This window comes from Trichomycterus rosablanca, chromosome 12 (assembly GCF_030014385.1).
Source record: "Trichomycterus rosablanca isolate fTriRos1 chromosome 12, fTriRos1.hap1, whole genome shotgun sequence".
In the NCBI taxonomy this organism is placed as follows: Eukaryota; Metazoa; Chordata; class Actinopteri; order Siluriformes; family Trichomycteridae; genus Trichomycterus; species Trichomycterus rosablanca.
The window spans coordinates 15,165,273-15,181,699 of record NC_085999.1 but is presented as its reverse complement, the minus strand read 5'-3'; the positions used below and the strand labels follow the sequence as shown (position 1 = coordinate 15,181,699).

Sequence of the window (16,427 nt, the reverse complement as noted above, 5' to 3'; positions counted from 1 at the left end):
AGAGCGGTAGAGAGAACAGAGTGGCGACACTCCCATAGGGAACCGTTGGAAAGGGGGCGGGACATTTTTTCTGCGCAGCTTCCGGGTTGTGGAGCTCTGTATAGTTCCAAACATCCCATAGAGCCCCATTCATTTCCACTACTTATCAAACATTTTTAGCTGTTTGTTGCTTTGTTTTAAAAAAATTATGAATTTAATGTCATTAATATACTTAATACTGTTATTGTTTAGCATTTGCTCAGCACTAAATGTTACATGTTTATCTTAATTAATAGGTATAACCCAATTTAGCTTAGTCAGTTAAGCTTAATTAATGACACACGAGTCTTTTCACCTAAAATGAGTTGATTAATCAAGAGTCTTGTTACAGAAATGATCATAAAACATTAGAACCACAATAAATCATTATACTTTTACTTTCATACTTAAGTACATTTGAAGGTAAATTTAGTTTAGTACTTTAGTGGAGGTAAAGAGTATTTTTACTTTTACTACTACTTTTACTGGAGTAATATGTTACCTTGGATATCTCTACTTTAACTCAACTACATGGTTTGTGTACCTTGTCCACCACTTACATTAGACAAAATGAACTAGTGCATATATTCATAATGAATTCATTAATGTATTACATGTAGGAATCAATTATTAATCACTCATGAAATAAGAGATGAATGAATGCTTTTTCATGTACCTGCACTATAATGTTTTTGGTACGGTAATGTGTTTATCAATCTGTTCATTCAGTGCAGGTAAACCTTATGAATCCAGCACATGACTTAGTGTTTAGCCAAAATGATTATTATTATGAATCCTCAGGAAAGTGAAGGGAGATTAGTTTATGCAAAAAACAAAACATAAAAAACTTTAATGTCTATACTGTATATTGTCTCTACTACTTAATGATATCGCATTATGTAATGTATGCTAATATAATGTACTGTGTGTTAACAAGAACGACCTATTAACAAATCATTATAAACATCAATCTTCCACTTTATGGTTGCAGTAAGATGCAGTAAATGTAAACGCAGTTGAAAATACCCAGAAATTGTACAAATGTTTATTATTTGCCGTTTAATATTTCATTTACTGCTGCCTGTCCCATTTGAGAACATGACAGCGCCGAGTTTGTTTGGAACTATTGAGGGTTACATGAACCACGTGACCGCGTAGCGGCGAGATCAAGGAGTGTCGCAACTCTCTCTATCTACGGCTCTGGGCGGAACCGGTCCCTGCAGTTGCTCTCCACGGGCTGCGCTGCCTGAGAGACGGCTTGATGACGACAGAGCTTAATCCTCATTGGCTAGAAGCTCCGCTGAATCCTCTGGCGGTTGTTTCGTTTCATTCCAAAATGTAAATCTCAGTTTATTTATCTTAAAGACCTGATATGTGCGAAATACTATCATGCTTTCTAGTAGCATGAGTAGTTTATTTTCGTACAAATTGCAACATATGTCATAATTATCATTCCATATAATGAAAAGACAAGTAGGCTACCTGATATTTCTTAACATATCTTTTTATCTTGATGTTTTTCTAGAACTTCTGATGGTTCTTGTCTTCTAATTTTATTAATATAAAGCAATCTAAATTGCATTAATATTTTATATCTTAACTGTTTTAATACCACTATCACTATTACACTTTGATTTATTTTTCATTCTTCTCTGTAAACTTTGTAAACATTTTAAAATATGCTACATAAATAAAAATGTGTGGATGTGCATGGTGTCATGTTTCTTTACAAGAACCAAGGCCAGAAGGTAAGCTGTTCTGGAAGAATAAAACAAATGTGTTGTTCAGAAGATGATTGTGTTAAGAGATTCATCTTCAATAAACCACAGCCACTATTTATCATCAATGCCTAAATAACTGATTTGTCAGTGCTCGAAGAAGCACAAACTTCTACACAATTGTACAATGTACTTATTAACCACATTATTCATTAGTGACTCATACTGGGCACATCGGTGAGCATACTGAAGTATACTGTTTAACAATGCATCTATAAAATACAGTGGCATGCGAACATTTGGGCACCCCAAAATTACTGTTACTGTGAACAGTTAAGCAAGTTGAAGATAAAATTATCTCCAAAAGGCATGAAGTTAAAGATGACACAAAACATTTTTTTTATTATGTCTCTATAATGAATTACATCTTGGTTGTGAGGTTGTAGTGAATGTTGTTCATCATCCTCTTCATCCTGCACATCATCGCCATGGTCTCCTGGCTCCAAGCAAACACTGTGTAGAATGCAACAGACACTGCTGAGCTGATGGACTGGACATTCCTCATGTGCAGGCATCGGAGTCTCCTAAACTTTGCCAAAGGCATGCTCAATGACCACACGGCCAGTGTTTAGTTTTCTATTAAAGCGCTTCTGCCTAGCTGTCAAGTGTCCATTGTCTCTGTAAGGCCTCATCAGTTGGGGCAATAGAGGGTAGGCTGAATCCCCAATTATATACATCCCTTGTGGGACCAGGGACAGGGGATCTTCTTTTAAAAGACAAGCAACCTCTGTGAGGCGAAAGGCTCTGGCATCATGCCAGCTACCAGGATGACCCACGCTGATGTGGGTGAACTGCCGGTGACCGTCACAAAATCCAGTGAGAATGATAGAATAGAACTGTTTCCTGTTAAAATATGCCAGGGGGTTGTCACAGTGTGGCTTCTGAATATGAATGTGGCATCCATCTACTGCACAGATAGTGTTTGGAAATCCAGCTGCTTGAAAGCCTAACAAAGAATTGTGCAGGGTTTGTCCTAAAGGCCAGGAAATGTGGTGTGCCATGTGAGTACAAAACTCATGGAGATGTTTGGCAAGAGTGGATTTTGTGATATTGAATCTGTCTGAAATACCCCTATATATATGACTCCTGGTTCGACAGTGTCCATAGACAGGCTAGGACACTCTTTGTCAGTGGCAATTTTGTCTGCTGTGGATTCATATAGACAGGGCCAATTGTGTTTATAAGATCCTACATAGTGAGAGAAAAGAAGGTTATCATATCGTACCTCCACTTGTCCTTTGGAGAGTCTGAAATGACCTCTAAATTCTGAGAGACTATAGAGGGGGACAACATCCTCTACAAAATGTTGTATTTTTGGAACAAGCCTAAAGAAGGGTAAATGTGATTAAGTCCTTACGTAGACAATATAATTAGACAGTTTGGACTTTAAGCCACTTTTACATAGCCTACATTGTTTATCATATCCACTAATTCTACCTTGAACAAACCGTATATTTGAAATTATGTATTCACACGTTTTCATGTGAAATGTTTCAATAGACAGTCTTGAAAAATAGGCTACTTAGTTTAGGTCTATTCATTTAAATTGTTGTAGACACATATTTAAATCTATTCAATAACATAAATATGTGTTTGATAACACGTTTGTTAGAACTTTTCTTTTTCACCAATCTACAAGATAAATTAATGATGAGTAAAACTATATTTATTTACAGATTTTACAGAAACACTTTGACACTTTATGGTCATCTATATTCACTACTATGGATTTGGAAAACAAACGCTGGGTTTAACCTGCTCAATGATCAAGAATGTTTAGTTCGATTTCACGCAAAAGCAGAGCGATTTCTACTGCATTCACTTCATCAGCCACGAAGAAAAAAAAAAAGTTTATCCGTTTGGTGCTCATCAATTCATCCAAATTTTGTTTTATTTTTCCCTTTGAGACATTGTTTGATTTTACTAACATGTTAATTTAATTGTCTAATGAATATATATTTTAAGATTTAAAATAACTGAGTGTATGGCTTGTAAATAGGGTTGCCAGGTGTTTATTTGTCGGAGTCGTTTATAATTTACATTTTTAATTATTCTGTCATTTTTTTATATTTAATTATGTGAGAATAATCAGTAAACATGTCTGGTTTTCAGTGTGTATAGTCATTTAGATTTCACATTAGTAACCCAAATGTATTATTAAATTAATTAACTTAAATTATTTAAATTAATAATAATTTAATACCATTAAATCTACAAAAAACACTTCATATTATAAAACAATATTATATAATATCTATTTATTAAACTATTTTTTTAGGGGAATGGCTTCCCGTTTCTAACATTCATCTATCCATGATGCAAAAGATGCTCAAGCAAGAAAAAAAACACACCCCTCAGTTTATTAAAAATACATATAATAACAGATCTACTCCTACAATATAAATGCCTGGCTTGCAGTCAGAATTTAAAATCTTGGAAATGGCCAAGGTCCAGATTGTTTAAGTCAGTTCACATTAAACTTTTCAAACAAACCAGAGGCCCAGCCTAAAATCCATTTGTTCTTTTCCCCCACAGTATGCAAGTACACTTTTACTTAATGCCTACCTATACCGGGTATGAATAATGTCTATTGCTACTACAAGTGCCTAGTCTCTCATTTTAAAGGTGTCTCAGGTTCAGTCTGCCCTTCTTACTAAGCATCTTTCTCACTCATTATTTAGAGGTAATGATCAGTGATTTTAGAGGAATTAATAGTTTTTAGCAGAAGCTAACAGTTTTCAATAATCAAAAAATTTCAGCATCAGCTTTTTTTTTTCATTTCCTACTACACTGCGCATTAAACACACATGCACTCAAATATTCAAACATGATTGCTAGGCAGGTAGAATGCTTTCTTGTGCCAGCTGGTTCAATCTTAAACGTCTTTTTTTTTTTTTTTTTTTACTTCTAAGTTACAAGCCAGGTTACAAGCTTAGGTGCATTGTGTTTAGGAACATTCATTTGTATATATATGAAAACACTAGACATATGTTTGTTACTGTTGTTTTAATAGTTGCATGTTCGAATAAATAATTTAGCATTTTGTACAGCAGTGGTGAAATTTATGCCACATTGTCGAAGGCAAAACAAAAACAGACAATATGCTTATTTATCAGCATCATTTTACACAGTTGGCATAAGTATAAATAATATGAAAACTGTCAAATAATATTAACAATAGTCACATTACAATGTCTATATACACATATAGTTCATCATAGTTTTTTTTGGTCAGGCTTTACTGCATGCTGACAGATGCAAGACATTTCTAATTGTGTTAGATCTGTGAAGTTGTATACAGTCTTGCTTTACTTACCTTACACAATCACTTATAATCTGGTTTATTTCAATTGTTTGTGCCTGTGCTACTACAAATAATTTAGTCAGAATTAACTGTAATAATAATGACAAGCAGTAAATTTAAGCAACAAGCTTTATACTGAAATTAAAATGATGTACTACTAATTAACAAAAAAAAAATCCAAAAAGGTTGGGCAGTAGATAAAATGCAAATAAAATAGGAAGCTGTAATCTGTAAACTTGTTTAAACACATATTTAATTGCAAACAACACAGAAAATATTATTCGACTTTGTGTGGGGCGGTATTTTTGCTACCATCCCACCCTTTTCTGCAATTGGGGTTTTAGAACAGTACATACATAAGAAATTTGCATAAAACAATACAAATACTACAACTTTTTGAATGTGCCCTAATTTCTCATATACAACTCTGCTAAAAGTATTATAACTTCTATTCACAACATGGTACTGTATTTATTGTACAAACATTACCTGTGCTTAGCAACAGCAGGAGAAAGGCCTTTTCTTGGATATCCACAACCCGTAAAATGCACAGGATGCTATATGTGCTGTTGTTAGGCTAAAGGGCTTATTTAAAGCGTCATATGTATAGCCTTGTTAAATCATTAAGACTTAATAGAACTCTGATGCATCTTTGATGGTCCAGCATAATGTACAAATTTAGTAAATGATGAAGAACAATGGTCATGTACAGTTTGTGCACTGGACTCTATAACCTGGTAGTGTTACTTGAATGGCAAAAGTGACATTAAACTGTTAATAAAGTCAATGTGTAATTACAGCATAAGGAGTAAATAAATGAAGTAAATTACATTTATTTTTCTAATGCAGAATTTAAGCTAATTAGGTATGTTACAACAAGGTTGTTTTGTGGTGGAAATGCACCTTTAAGATTCCTTAACTGATTAGCTTAATTGTTGATGGCAAAAAAAAGTCTTACAGAGGCTGGTAACACTCAGTACCAACCCAAAAACTCTGCCTAATATGTTAAGCATTATCTTCGCTAGTAACAAAAAATAATAACACAGAAGTGACATCAGATAAGTGGTAAAACACTGACCTAATTATTTACCTGGCTATAATGAGCATCTATATTCATGGTGTCAAAGGCTTTTACTGCAGTTCTCCCTTCATATCAATCATGACCAAATAAAGTAAACAAAGAGAGTAGCCTGCTGATGATCAGTGGAAGCTGAGGGAATTTGGTTAGAATGCATTTTAAGTCTCAACTTTACCATAAGTACCCTCTGGAGGTCTATATTGTTTGGGGAAAGCTTTTAACTGGAGAGAGTTGAAGGCATATTTCCGGCTGCCTACATTCTTCATGGTATTCTCTCTTCTGCAGCCCTCACTGAAAACAGATAAGAATGCAGCAAAGCAAAAGACTTATTTGAGACTTAATTTATTAATTTTTAATTATATAAGAACACTGTCCTCTGATCTGTAAATGTATAATATGTGAAAGCTAATACTAATCAGATCAATCAATAGAATTTAAATTTCTAACTGCACTAATCGACTCCTCTTACCTACGCATGCAGTCCAGGGCTTGGCTTAAGACCTGTGGGGCCATGCAGTGCTCTAACTGCAGGATGAGACACTGCTCTAGAGTTACAGACATGGCTGTGCGGTCCTTTGCACTCTTACAGCTGGTGACTCGTACACCGTTCAGACGTCTGCACACCTGGCAAAAAGGTATTGAGCAAAAAAAAAAAAATTTCACCAGATACTTAAAAATATACAAGTACAATCAGATTGTTCAGAGTACATCATTTAAATTATTAAATTAAGATTTATGCCCTGATATACAGAGATTTAAATATACAGGGCTAACTAAATTGGACAATGTAATGATTTTGTATATGAAATACAAAAGAAAATACAGAAAATGTTTATTATTTTAACACTGTAGACACTGTAAATAAATCAGTTATCTCATTTTGATGCATTTTTATACACAGATGCTTTTTAGTAAATTATAGCTTAAGGGTTGAAGGACACAAGGGAATTCATAAGTAGTTAACACAAATCATTTTACCTCTGCTGCCTGCCAAAGAATCTCCACATTCTTACTCTTCTTGGAGTTAACATTCTGACTGAGGAATTTCAGGAGCTCTGGTATACAGTGTGGACTACGAGTCCGTGGCAGACCTGTTGTGAACACAAAATGACTCGGTTAAACAACCACAAAAAACCTGATGGAGTCATAGGTTCTTAATTAAATATAACTTTTTTTTTTTGGACTCACAGTCCTCGGGTAACACTTCCTTGAACTGATCATAGTAGGAGCTGAGTCGGGCCAGACTCTCTGCATTGATTACCTCTTGTAGTGATGTGTCACCAAACCTAGTAAAAAAAAAGTCCAACTGTAAGGGTACAATTATCTTCACATGGGTGCACAAATCCAGTCCTGGAGGGCACAGTTTGTTAACGTTCCTCCCGAGACAGCCAATTCATTTATTGTACATACTATGGTTATCTAGTTTATTATTATTATACATTTGTTATATTACTTTACTTTTTCTTGCATCATTCTCATTCAGTAGTTAATTAACTTTTAATGTAGCCTAAGTACAGCATTTAAAAAAACATTTAATTTTATTCTCTACCATCGCTTTATCCTGGGTGCAATAGCCCCCGAGAAATAGCCTGTCTGTATGTAGACACCTGACTGGCCTATAGCACTGCTGGGAATTCAAACCCTGAATCCACAGTAGTGGGCTAGCGTAATTTACCACTGCGCCACCTGAGCAGCTGTAAAGGACATGCAAAGTAAAAATTCCAGTGTTTTCTGCTAAAACTGATATATGAAAAAACTAGTACAAATTTGAAATTAGGTTTCTTTTTAATTTGCATCACGCTGGCTCTAGTTGTGTACCACTGGGCTTGGAATATTAAACCATGTTTGACATGATATTAGTACATTTTTGTACTACTATGGTATACATTTTTATGTTTAGTAGTATGGGAACAATATTTCACTCACTTCTCTGCAAGTGTCTGCTGTTCATTAATTCCTATGTTGAACAGGACTGGTTGAACACGTAGCAGCATTCCATTTTGGATCTCCCTTGGCAAAGCATCAAACATGGCCCCAGATACCGGTACACGCACATTAAAGCCATCTCTGTTCCCCGTGATAACAGGTAGCATGTCAGGACTAAAGCTGGAGGTTGCCTGAGTGACCTTAAAGGTGACGTTCCTAAGATCCGTTATACCTATGCTCATATCTTCTAGCATGGCCAGCTCCTCCCCTGCAAAAATAATCACACAGCTTTGAGTATGTTAACACAATAACTCATAGCAAGTAACCAGACACATAGACAAGAACTTTTACCGTAAGTGCTGAGTAGGCCTTCAAACTGGACCAGTAAGCCAATAGTATGGAGCTGTCTTAGAAAGCCATTATCACACAAACAGTTCCTCAGCTTTACTATGAATCCACAGATTACAGCTGTCAGCTAAAGAGAAAACCACATTTAATAAAGTTTTGTATTTTATTGAACACATGAAGAAACTTACTGTAATAAATCGGCCTGCGTCAGGTCAGCAACTGCTAGTTCTAGACAAACTACAGGTCCCAGGGGCTAGCCCTGCGCTAATGCACTGCAGCTGAACTCAATACTATTTACATTGGGTTTCAGTTTAGCTCAGTGCTGAGTCTTTGCATTGTGCCTGACACAGCTGTAAGGTAGACGGCCAATGTTGTGTTTGCCTTCTTGATTTAGAGGTATATCTAAGTGTCTGTTTTTACTAAAAATGGTTTTGCATTTAATTTTTCGTTTTAACTATATTAAGTGTGTAGATTTAATTGTGGCAAAGAATCAATATAGTTCTGTAACAGAGCAAACACAGCACTGTTCTCTTTAACTTTCATCAGTGCTGATGTAATATGCATGTCTATGTGAATATTCTCACTGTTTGGCAGAAGACCACATCTCTGCGATACTGTAGCGTCAGGCTCATAGCGATGGTAGAAGCACAGTCCTGCATCAGCACAAACACCATTGATTTCTTCGCCATGTCACTCATCATGGCTACACATTCATTTAGCGTAGTCAAGAGAGGGTAGAGCGCATCGCTCCATTCACCTGCAACACCACAGAGGTAACAGGAGTCAGTTAATACACACATTCAAAAGAATGTGTGTCTGAGGAGTAACCCACAAAGCAAGATCTGTGGTTATCAGCTCAGGTTTTAGATTTACTCATGTTTAACAGTGTTACATATATTTATAACAAAGACGAAGTGATAACCACTTTCGATCTGAAAGAGTTTGAGCAGATTTTTATTTGCAATTAAATGTAAATGCAAGAATAAAGTCTGACACTAGAGGCAACTTGGCGGCAACTCGGCGTTCGCTTGGGGATAAAAAATCAACTCTCGATCAATATGTGCGAACTGTTCAATGACTCGATCCGAGCAGCTCGCCGCTATGTCGAACTACAGCCAATGAGAACACAGAATAAAGGGTGAAGTGAAAACCGGGGGAGGAGTGTAAAAAAGTGGAACAGGGGCATAATATAGTTTCTATCAGAATACATTGGCACACACACAAGTTTTACAGTATTTTGTGATCTTAAATTTTTGGACATGGTATTATTATACTCCTTGTCACTTCTCACATGTTTTCGTGACAAAAAATGTAGTTTGGGAGACCAGACAGACTCGCCTGCGATTCCTCATGGTGATAAATCGTGTAGTGTGTAATCCCCTATCGCTGATCAGTTGTGCAGTGTGAAATACACAACGACTTAAAAGACTCCCGACTGCAAGAGATCCAGTTGTGTAGTGTGAACTGTACAGCGATCTGACGACTTGGAAAGTCGGCATTAACTTACCTGGAGAACGGCTGTCAACACTGGGGCTGCCATCTAAAAGGGGATAAAATGTGCTATTTAGAAAAGGTTCAGGAAATGCATGTCCATGTAAATTTAAGATTTAAAGTAGCCAGAAAATTAAAATGTGGTGCTATGTTTAACAGTATAAATGAAAAATGAGAACATACAGGAGGATCTGGGTGCACATGCAGAGGTCAAAGTAGAGGATGGTGATGAGTTTAAGAGGGTGTAGAGGGAAGATGAGGGGGATGAATATTTATGATGGATCCAGGAGGTATTGCCAGGATTGCTACCTCTCTTGCTGGTGTTGGGCTGCTGGTCAGAGAGGAAAACATCCTCACTACTGTCGCTCTGCAGTCTCTCCTTCATCAACAGCCTGTCCACGCAATGAATGACACATTCCATACTTTTATCCACATTTAACCACACCTTTCCCTGCAGCAAAGACAGAAAGTGACAATTAACCACAATATCCTGAAGTTCCTGACCTCCACGATCTGTACCAGTCTGGCTTCAAGGCAGCGCATTCTACGGAAACAGCACTTGTTGCTGTTACTGAGAAGCTTCATGCAGCCAAAGCAGCCAAACTGTCATCGGTCCTTATTCTTCTTGACCTCTCTGCAGCCTTCGACACAGTGAATCACAGCATTCTCTTGTCCACTCACTCCAACCTTGGAGTAACAGGTTCAGCATGGCAATGGATGGCCTCCTGCCTCGAAGGGCGCTGCTACCAAGTGTCATGGAGGGGATCCATATCTCCTCCATGCACTCTCTCAACCAGTGTTCCTCAGGGCTCTGTACTTGGCCCACTTCTTTTCTCTATTTACACCCGCTCTCTGGGTAAGGTCATAGCCTCCCATGGCTTCTCCTACCACTCCTATGCAGCTCATTCTGTCATTTCCTCCTTCAGACACACAAGTCTCAGCTCGCATCTCAGCATATCTGCGAGATATCTCACAATGGATGTCAGCTCATCATCTAAAACTCAATCCCAGCAAGACAGAGATGTTGCTCATTCCCGGAGATCAGTCTCCAACCCTGGACCTAGTCATCTCTCTTGATGACTTCCAGATCAGACCATGTGATAAGGTAAGAAGCCTTGGTGTTGTCCTGGATAACCAGCTAACCTTCTCTCCTTATATAGCCAACATGACAAGATCGTGCCGGTTCCTCCTGTACAACATCAGGAAGATTCAAACATTTCTCTCCAGGGAAGCTACCCAGATTCTGGTCCAATCACTTGTAATCTCATGGTTGGACTACTGCAACCCCCTTCTGGCTGGAGCTCCCATGTCCACTATTAAACCCTTGCAGCTCATTCAAAATGCAGCTGCCTGTCTGGTTATTAACCAGCCCAAACACTGCCACATCACCCCACTGCTGCGTTCTCTTCACTGGCTTCCTGTAGCTGCACGCATTCAGTTTAAAACACTGATGCTCGCCTACAAAGCCAAAAATGGACCAGCCCCAAGCTACCTTTGCGGTCTAATCAAACCCCGCTCTGTACCGTGCAACCTCCGAGCCACTAGTCTTGCTCGACTTGATCCTCCACCCAGGACTAAAGGAAGACAAGCATCAAGGCTCTTCTCTGTTCTAGCACCCAAGTGGTGGAATGAACTTCCTCTGTCTGTCCGAACATCTGAGTCTCTTGCTGTCTTTAAAAAACTATTAAAAACCCACCTTTTTACTAAGCACTTAAGCTGATTTAAAAAAAAAAAAAAAAAAACACTTGGGTTCTAACAGGTTTCAGCAGATTTGTGTTCTTCGACTGTTGTTTACTAAAACTTGAGAAATGAAATGTTTACTATGGAAGCACTTCTGTAAGTCACTCTGGATGCAGAAAATGTAAAATGTAAATGTAATGTAAGTTCTAGATTTCGAGGAAGGTGGTGTCAGTGTGATTTAACCACGGTGAGAAAGAGAATGGTGAGAATGTAATTTCCTCACAATCCAGTCATTTCCAATTCCCCAACTGTAACAATCTCCATGGTTTGCACCACTCCTGCAGACTATCATGTGCCCAATCAGACACGTGTGTAGTCACCACCTGCTTATTTTTACCCGCCATTCATCCATACCTCATGCAGGTACCTCAACTAGCCAGCATAGTTAGTGGTTTAATGCAAGTTTTGCTTTCTAAACACATACACTCAGGCACAGCCAATAGTGCTTCTTGGATGCTCTGCTTTGGAAAAGCTTTTTTGACATCACAGTTGGTTAAACTGGCATCTACGAGTAAAAAAAATATGCCTGAGAAAACCTTGGTTTAAAAGGATTACTGGACATAGTTCATCAAAAAGCGTTAAGATTTGACTTACTTATTTAGGGTATTTGGTTACTTTGTGTAACCAATGTGTACTTTATTTACACATATTTCCATTACAATAATTCTACCAAGTAAATTAAAGACCTTTGCAAGAACAATTCCAGCTTGTTTTGTTTAGCTTTGTACTATGTAAAAAAATCCTACCAAAAAGAGGAATCAAATGTGTTGATTTTATCCTAATTTAGACGAAGCAAACTGATTTATGTGTAAATTTGCCAAAGCACACCCGCTCTACAATCCTTTAACTTCACTTTTTTATTCAAACTGGAAGCCTCTTACCCACTCCTCATCATGCCAGTCCATGTTCACAGAGGCTCTGTTTGCTTTCCCACTCCATTTGGCCTGTGAAGAGCCCGGGCCATTGCGCAAGACCACACGCTCAGTGTCTGGTCCTAATGGAGAGGATTTAGAGGCGATGAACTCTGGCCGTGCTGCACTCAGAGCCTGGATTGCCATTGCTAGCAGTTTATCGTCACACACTGTCACCAGCTGCCTTGTCTAAGAAAACACAGGAGAACTTACAGTACATGTTAAACTGCATTTCTTGTAAATGGGTGACAGGGTAATGCAAAAGGTGTTGTAGGTGCTGTATTGTTTCTGTATGAAGTTTATTTTTCATATCTAAAAACATGCCAACATGCCAACATGCCCATATGGTAAATAAATATGGTAAATAAACAAAAAATAATAAATTACCAAAAAAACATTTGGGTAGGATAAGATAAATTAAGTAAATACTGAAAACGCAGCAATACAAAATAACTGCAGCAACATTTGGCTTTCTAAACACTTACTTAAAGATGAAAACATGAAACTTTCTTTCAAACAATTCAGTGTAATATATAGTATTAGTATGTAGATTAATATATAGTAAATTACTTAATAATTAGGGTAAACAAGAGCCAAATTATATGAAAGGTTTTGTTTACTATCGTATTTTACATGACATGAGGTAGTTATATAAGTGGTATGAAGCATTTGAAGAGCAGGCAGTCTGACCTTGTCTCTGAGGATGGCGAGAGTTCTTTCCAGTGCATTAGCAGAGCGCTCTTTGGCAGCCCGGGATAAGCGTTCGGCATAGTAGCTGACCTGAGTCTTCAGTGTGTTAATGTGTGAGATGATTTCTTTTGCTCGTACCACATCCTGTGGCTGGTATGGTACAGAATGTGAACGGGATTCTCCAGCTCTAAGAGAAGACAAAGAAAATAACTGAGATGTATATAAGTTATATATTTTTATCCCCATTTCAATGTGTATCAACATTTAAGTGAAAAATGAACACATTAACACACTGAACACATATACACTGTATTGGGTCTTTGCCACAAGATTTTCAATCTTAAAAAATGCATGGTGTGTAGAACATTTTACACAATATATTTGCAATTTCACAGTCCAATTACTTTGATTCAATTCTTTATGTGGACACATTTAGCGCATAATTTCACATTTTAATTTAATCATTTACTCATTCCAAATTATGTGAGGTGGTGGGACTGTCTAAATTATAAACTCAGATGAAGACTTTGATTGGCAGAGATTACTGTGTAACTTAAACTGGGCCAATTGTTTAAATTACAAAATAATAATAATTATAAAAATAATAATAATAGAACTACTTGCAAAGAATAGTTGATGTCTGTTTAGTAGTTGTAAACATATACATTTATAAACATAGTATATACAGTAGTGTGTGGTTGCACACTAATTATATACTAATTAAATAGTATTTTTTAAATACTATTCTGAAACTTGTAAAATTCATTAGAATGTTTAAAACCCTTTATGTCAAAGACCCATAGACAAAAATGCACTATATGGCCAAAAGTATGAGGACACTCCTAATTATTGAGTTTTGGTGTTTCAGCCACACCCAATGCTAACATTAATTTCATGCTTTAAACTTTGTGGCAACAAAATAGTCAATAAGACCATGATTTGATTAGTTTTATGTGAAGGTACTCCAGTGGCCTGCCTTGACATTAACCCCACTGAACACCTCTGGGATGATTGTAACAATAATTGCAAACAAGGTATTTTCATCCAACTTCTTTATGTTCTGACAACACACACTTTAAAATCTTGTGAAAAGACTTAACAAAACAGTGAAGTCCATCTAGCAACAAAAAGGGAGGGCTGACTCCATGATTTTGAAGGGTCCAACAAACTTGTGCACATACAGTGTACACGTGCACATTCAAAACACACTAGTCAATGATTTTGGCTTTTATAATATACATCAGATGAAAAACAAGATGGGCCAGCAACACTAATTACATAATGTACTCTATACTACACCTGCACCTCCAAAACTTACCCTTCATCTTCAAATGCACTGATAAGGAAGCAAACATAAAAATCATAAAACATGATTACTTACAAAAATAAGCTGCAAAAAATAAGTTGCAAAGCTAAAATAATACATTCTTAATTTAAAGCAAAAATCAGCAATAAATAGCAAAAACAGACAAGCAATGCTAATTATTTCATCAGATTAGTGACCTCAGTATACAGTATTAGCTTTAATCTTAAAATGACCCCAGCCACCAAACTTTCTCCCAGCCTCCCAACCAGAGACTGACAAGTCAGGGTCTAAAAGACTTTTCCATGCAATTAGAATAATTAAGTCCAAGACTGGGTTTATGTTGCACCTGGAAACATTGCATTGCTTATCAACAGTCGGGTTTAATGGGTTTCATGTGAGGGTGAACATTATGAGATTTAATCTTACTGTTTCTTGGTCTCCACAAACTTCTGAATCAGTTTCCTCAGGCCACTGCCTTTAAAACCTTGATGATGTGCTGCAGGAGCTCCAGTAGTGACCACGTCATAGGTTCGGTCTGTAGGAAGATGGTCCTTTGTGTTCATTAAAAACTGGCACCCGTTTGAAATTTGCATGAGGAAAATTATTACTTTCTTGATATTTATTAACATGGTAAAGAATATATAGATTAAAACAAAAGTTTGTTGACTTTCATAAATCAGGCACCAGCTAAATAGCTATACAGCAAAAAATTCTCAAATCCATTTAAAAACAACCACAGCTTAATTTAACCTGTGAAAAAGAAAAAAAAAAGGTGTACATCAACTAAACATTGATTTTTTAGCATAAAACTAAAATATTACAAAGCCTTTTTTTTTTTACCAAGCTTTACCAAGAGTACCATGAATTTTGGAGCTGACTGTAGATACCATGGTTCATTCAATAGCTGCAAAGATCAAAATTCAATAGCTGCAAAGATCAGACTTAAAAAAACAAAATAAATGCTGTCTTAATTGCTAATGTAAAATATTATATATGGCAAATATTAAAATGTAAAATATGGCAAATAAGTTCAGCATTAAAACTTAAAAATAAGTAAACATTTCGTTTTAAAGCATTTGTTTTGCTTTATATTTTAAACACATATTAAATAAAACAATTATTATCAATACTACGAATAAATATTAATAACTGCATGTTTAACATAGTTTAAATCCAAGCCTAGTATGCAGTATTGTTTATTAAAATAGACAGTAAAGATGCAGTATTACCATAGCCAGACTCTCCCTGTACTCTAATCCTCTGGATGTGCATGTTGGTTGGCACAAATTCCAGCCTCTTTTCTGCTTTTAAAGTGCTGGATTTAAAAGATGGACCTAAATGCAAAAGATTAAATAGACAAAAAGTTTTACTTTTCATAAATGTATCTGATGTTTACTGGCATGATCGCAGAACAAAAACACCTTAAGTTATGTCATCATGATCCTTCAGACATTCAACAGCATATTGACTGAGTTATATGGGTATGAAAATATATGATCAGTTTTCAATATTGGTCAGAGCTTTTGAAATATTTTACAGATCATCGTTATCAGCATCAAAATACCTCTCATTACTGTACAATAAATCAGTATAGTAAAGCATAAAGTAATAATGCTAAAGTAATATCTACTCACCTTTGTATTCATGTAGGTCACTTAGTGTTTCCTGATAAGTGAGAATGATTGTCTGATATTGAGTAATGATCTGCCTTCTTAGATTCTCCCAACATGGAGACAACTCTCCCAACTCCTCTAGCTCACACACCCTTTACACACAAACAACATAAAAATAAATAAAACACTTAAAATTACTCATTATTTATCAAACACACATACAC

General features: G+C 36.5%; 1 protein-coding gene across 1 annotated transcript in view; it reads right to left on the bottom strand.

Moving 5' to 3' along the window:
* Positions 1–4,785: 4,785 nt before the first annotated feature.
* Positions 4,786–16,427, bottom strand: part of inpp4aa (inositol polyphosphate-4-phosphatase type I Aa) — a 27,534-nt gene continuing 15,892 nt past the window's right edge. The window contains exons 10-23 of the mRNA XM_063005341.1: positions 16,225–16,355; positions 15,820–15,924; positions 15,017–15,125; positions 13,285–13,471; positions 12,565–12,783; positions 10,127–10,394; positions 9,960–9,992; positions 9,037–9,209; positions 8,456–8,579; positions 8,105–8,372; positions 7,367–7,464; positions 7,157–7,269; positions 6,648–6,802; positions 4,786–6,469 (exon numbers count right to left, since the gene is read on the bottom strand). Of these exons, the coding sequence (XP_062861411.1) occupies positions 6,337–6,469; positions 6,648–6,802; positions 7,157–7,269; positions 7,367–7,464; positions 8,105–8,372; positions 8,456–8,579; positions 9,037–9,209; positions 9,960–9,992; positions 10,127–10,394; positions 12,565–12,783; positions 13,285–13,471; positions 15,017–15,125; positions 15,820–15,924; positions 16,225–16,355 (2,116 nt within the window). The 3' untranslated portion in view covers positions 4,786–6,336. The remainder of the gene's footprint in view (positions 6,470–6,647; positions 6,803–7,156; positions 7,270–7,366; positions 7,465–8,104; positions 8,373–8,455; positions 8,580–9,036; positions 9,210–9,959; positions 9,993–10,126; positions 10,395–12,564; positions 12,784–13,284; positions 13,472–15,016; positions 15,126–15,819; positions 15,925–16,224; positions 16,356–16,427) is intronic.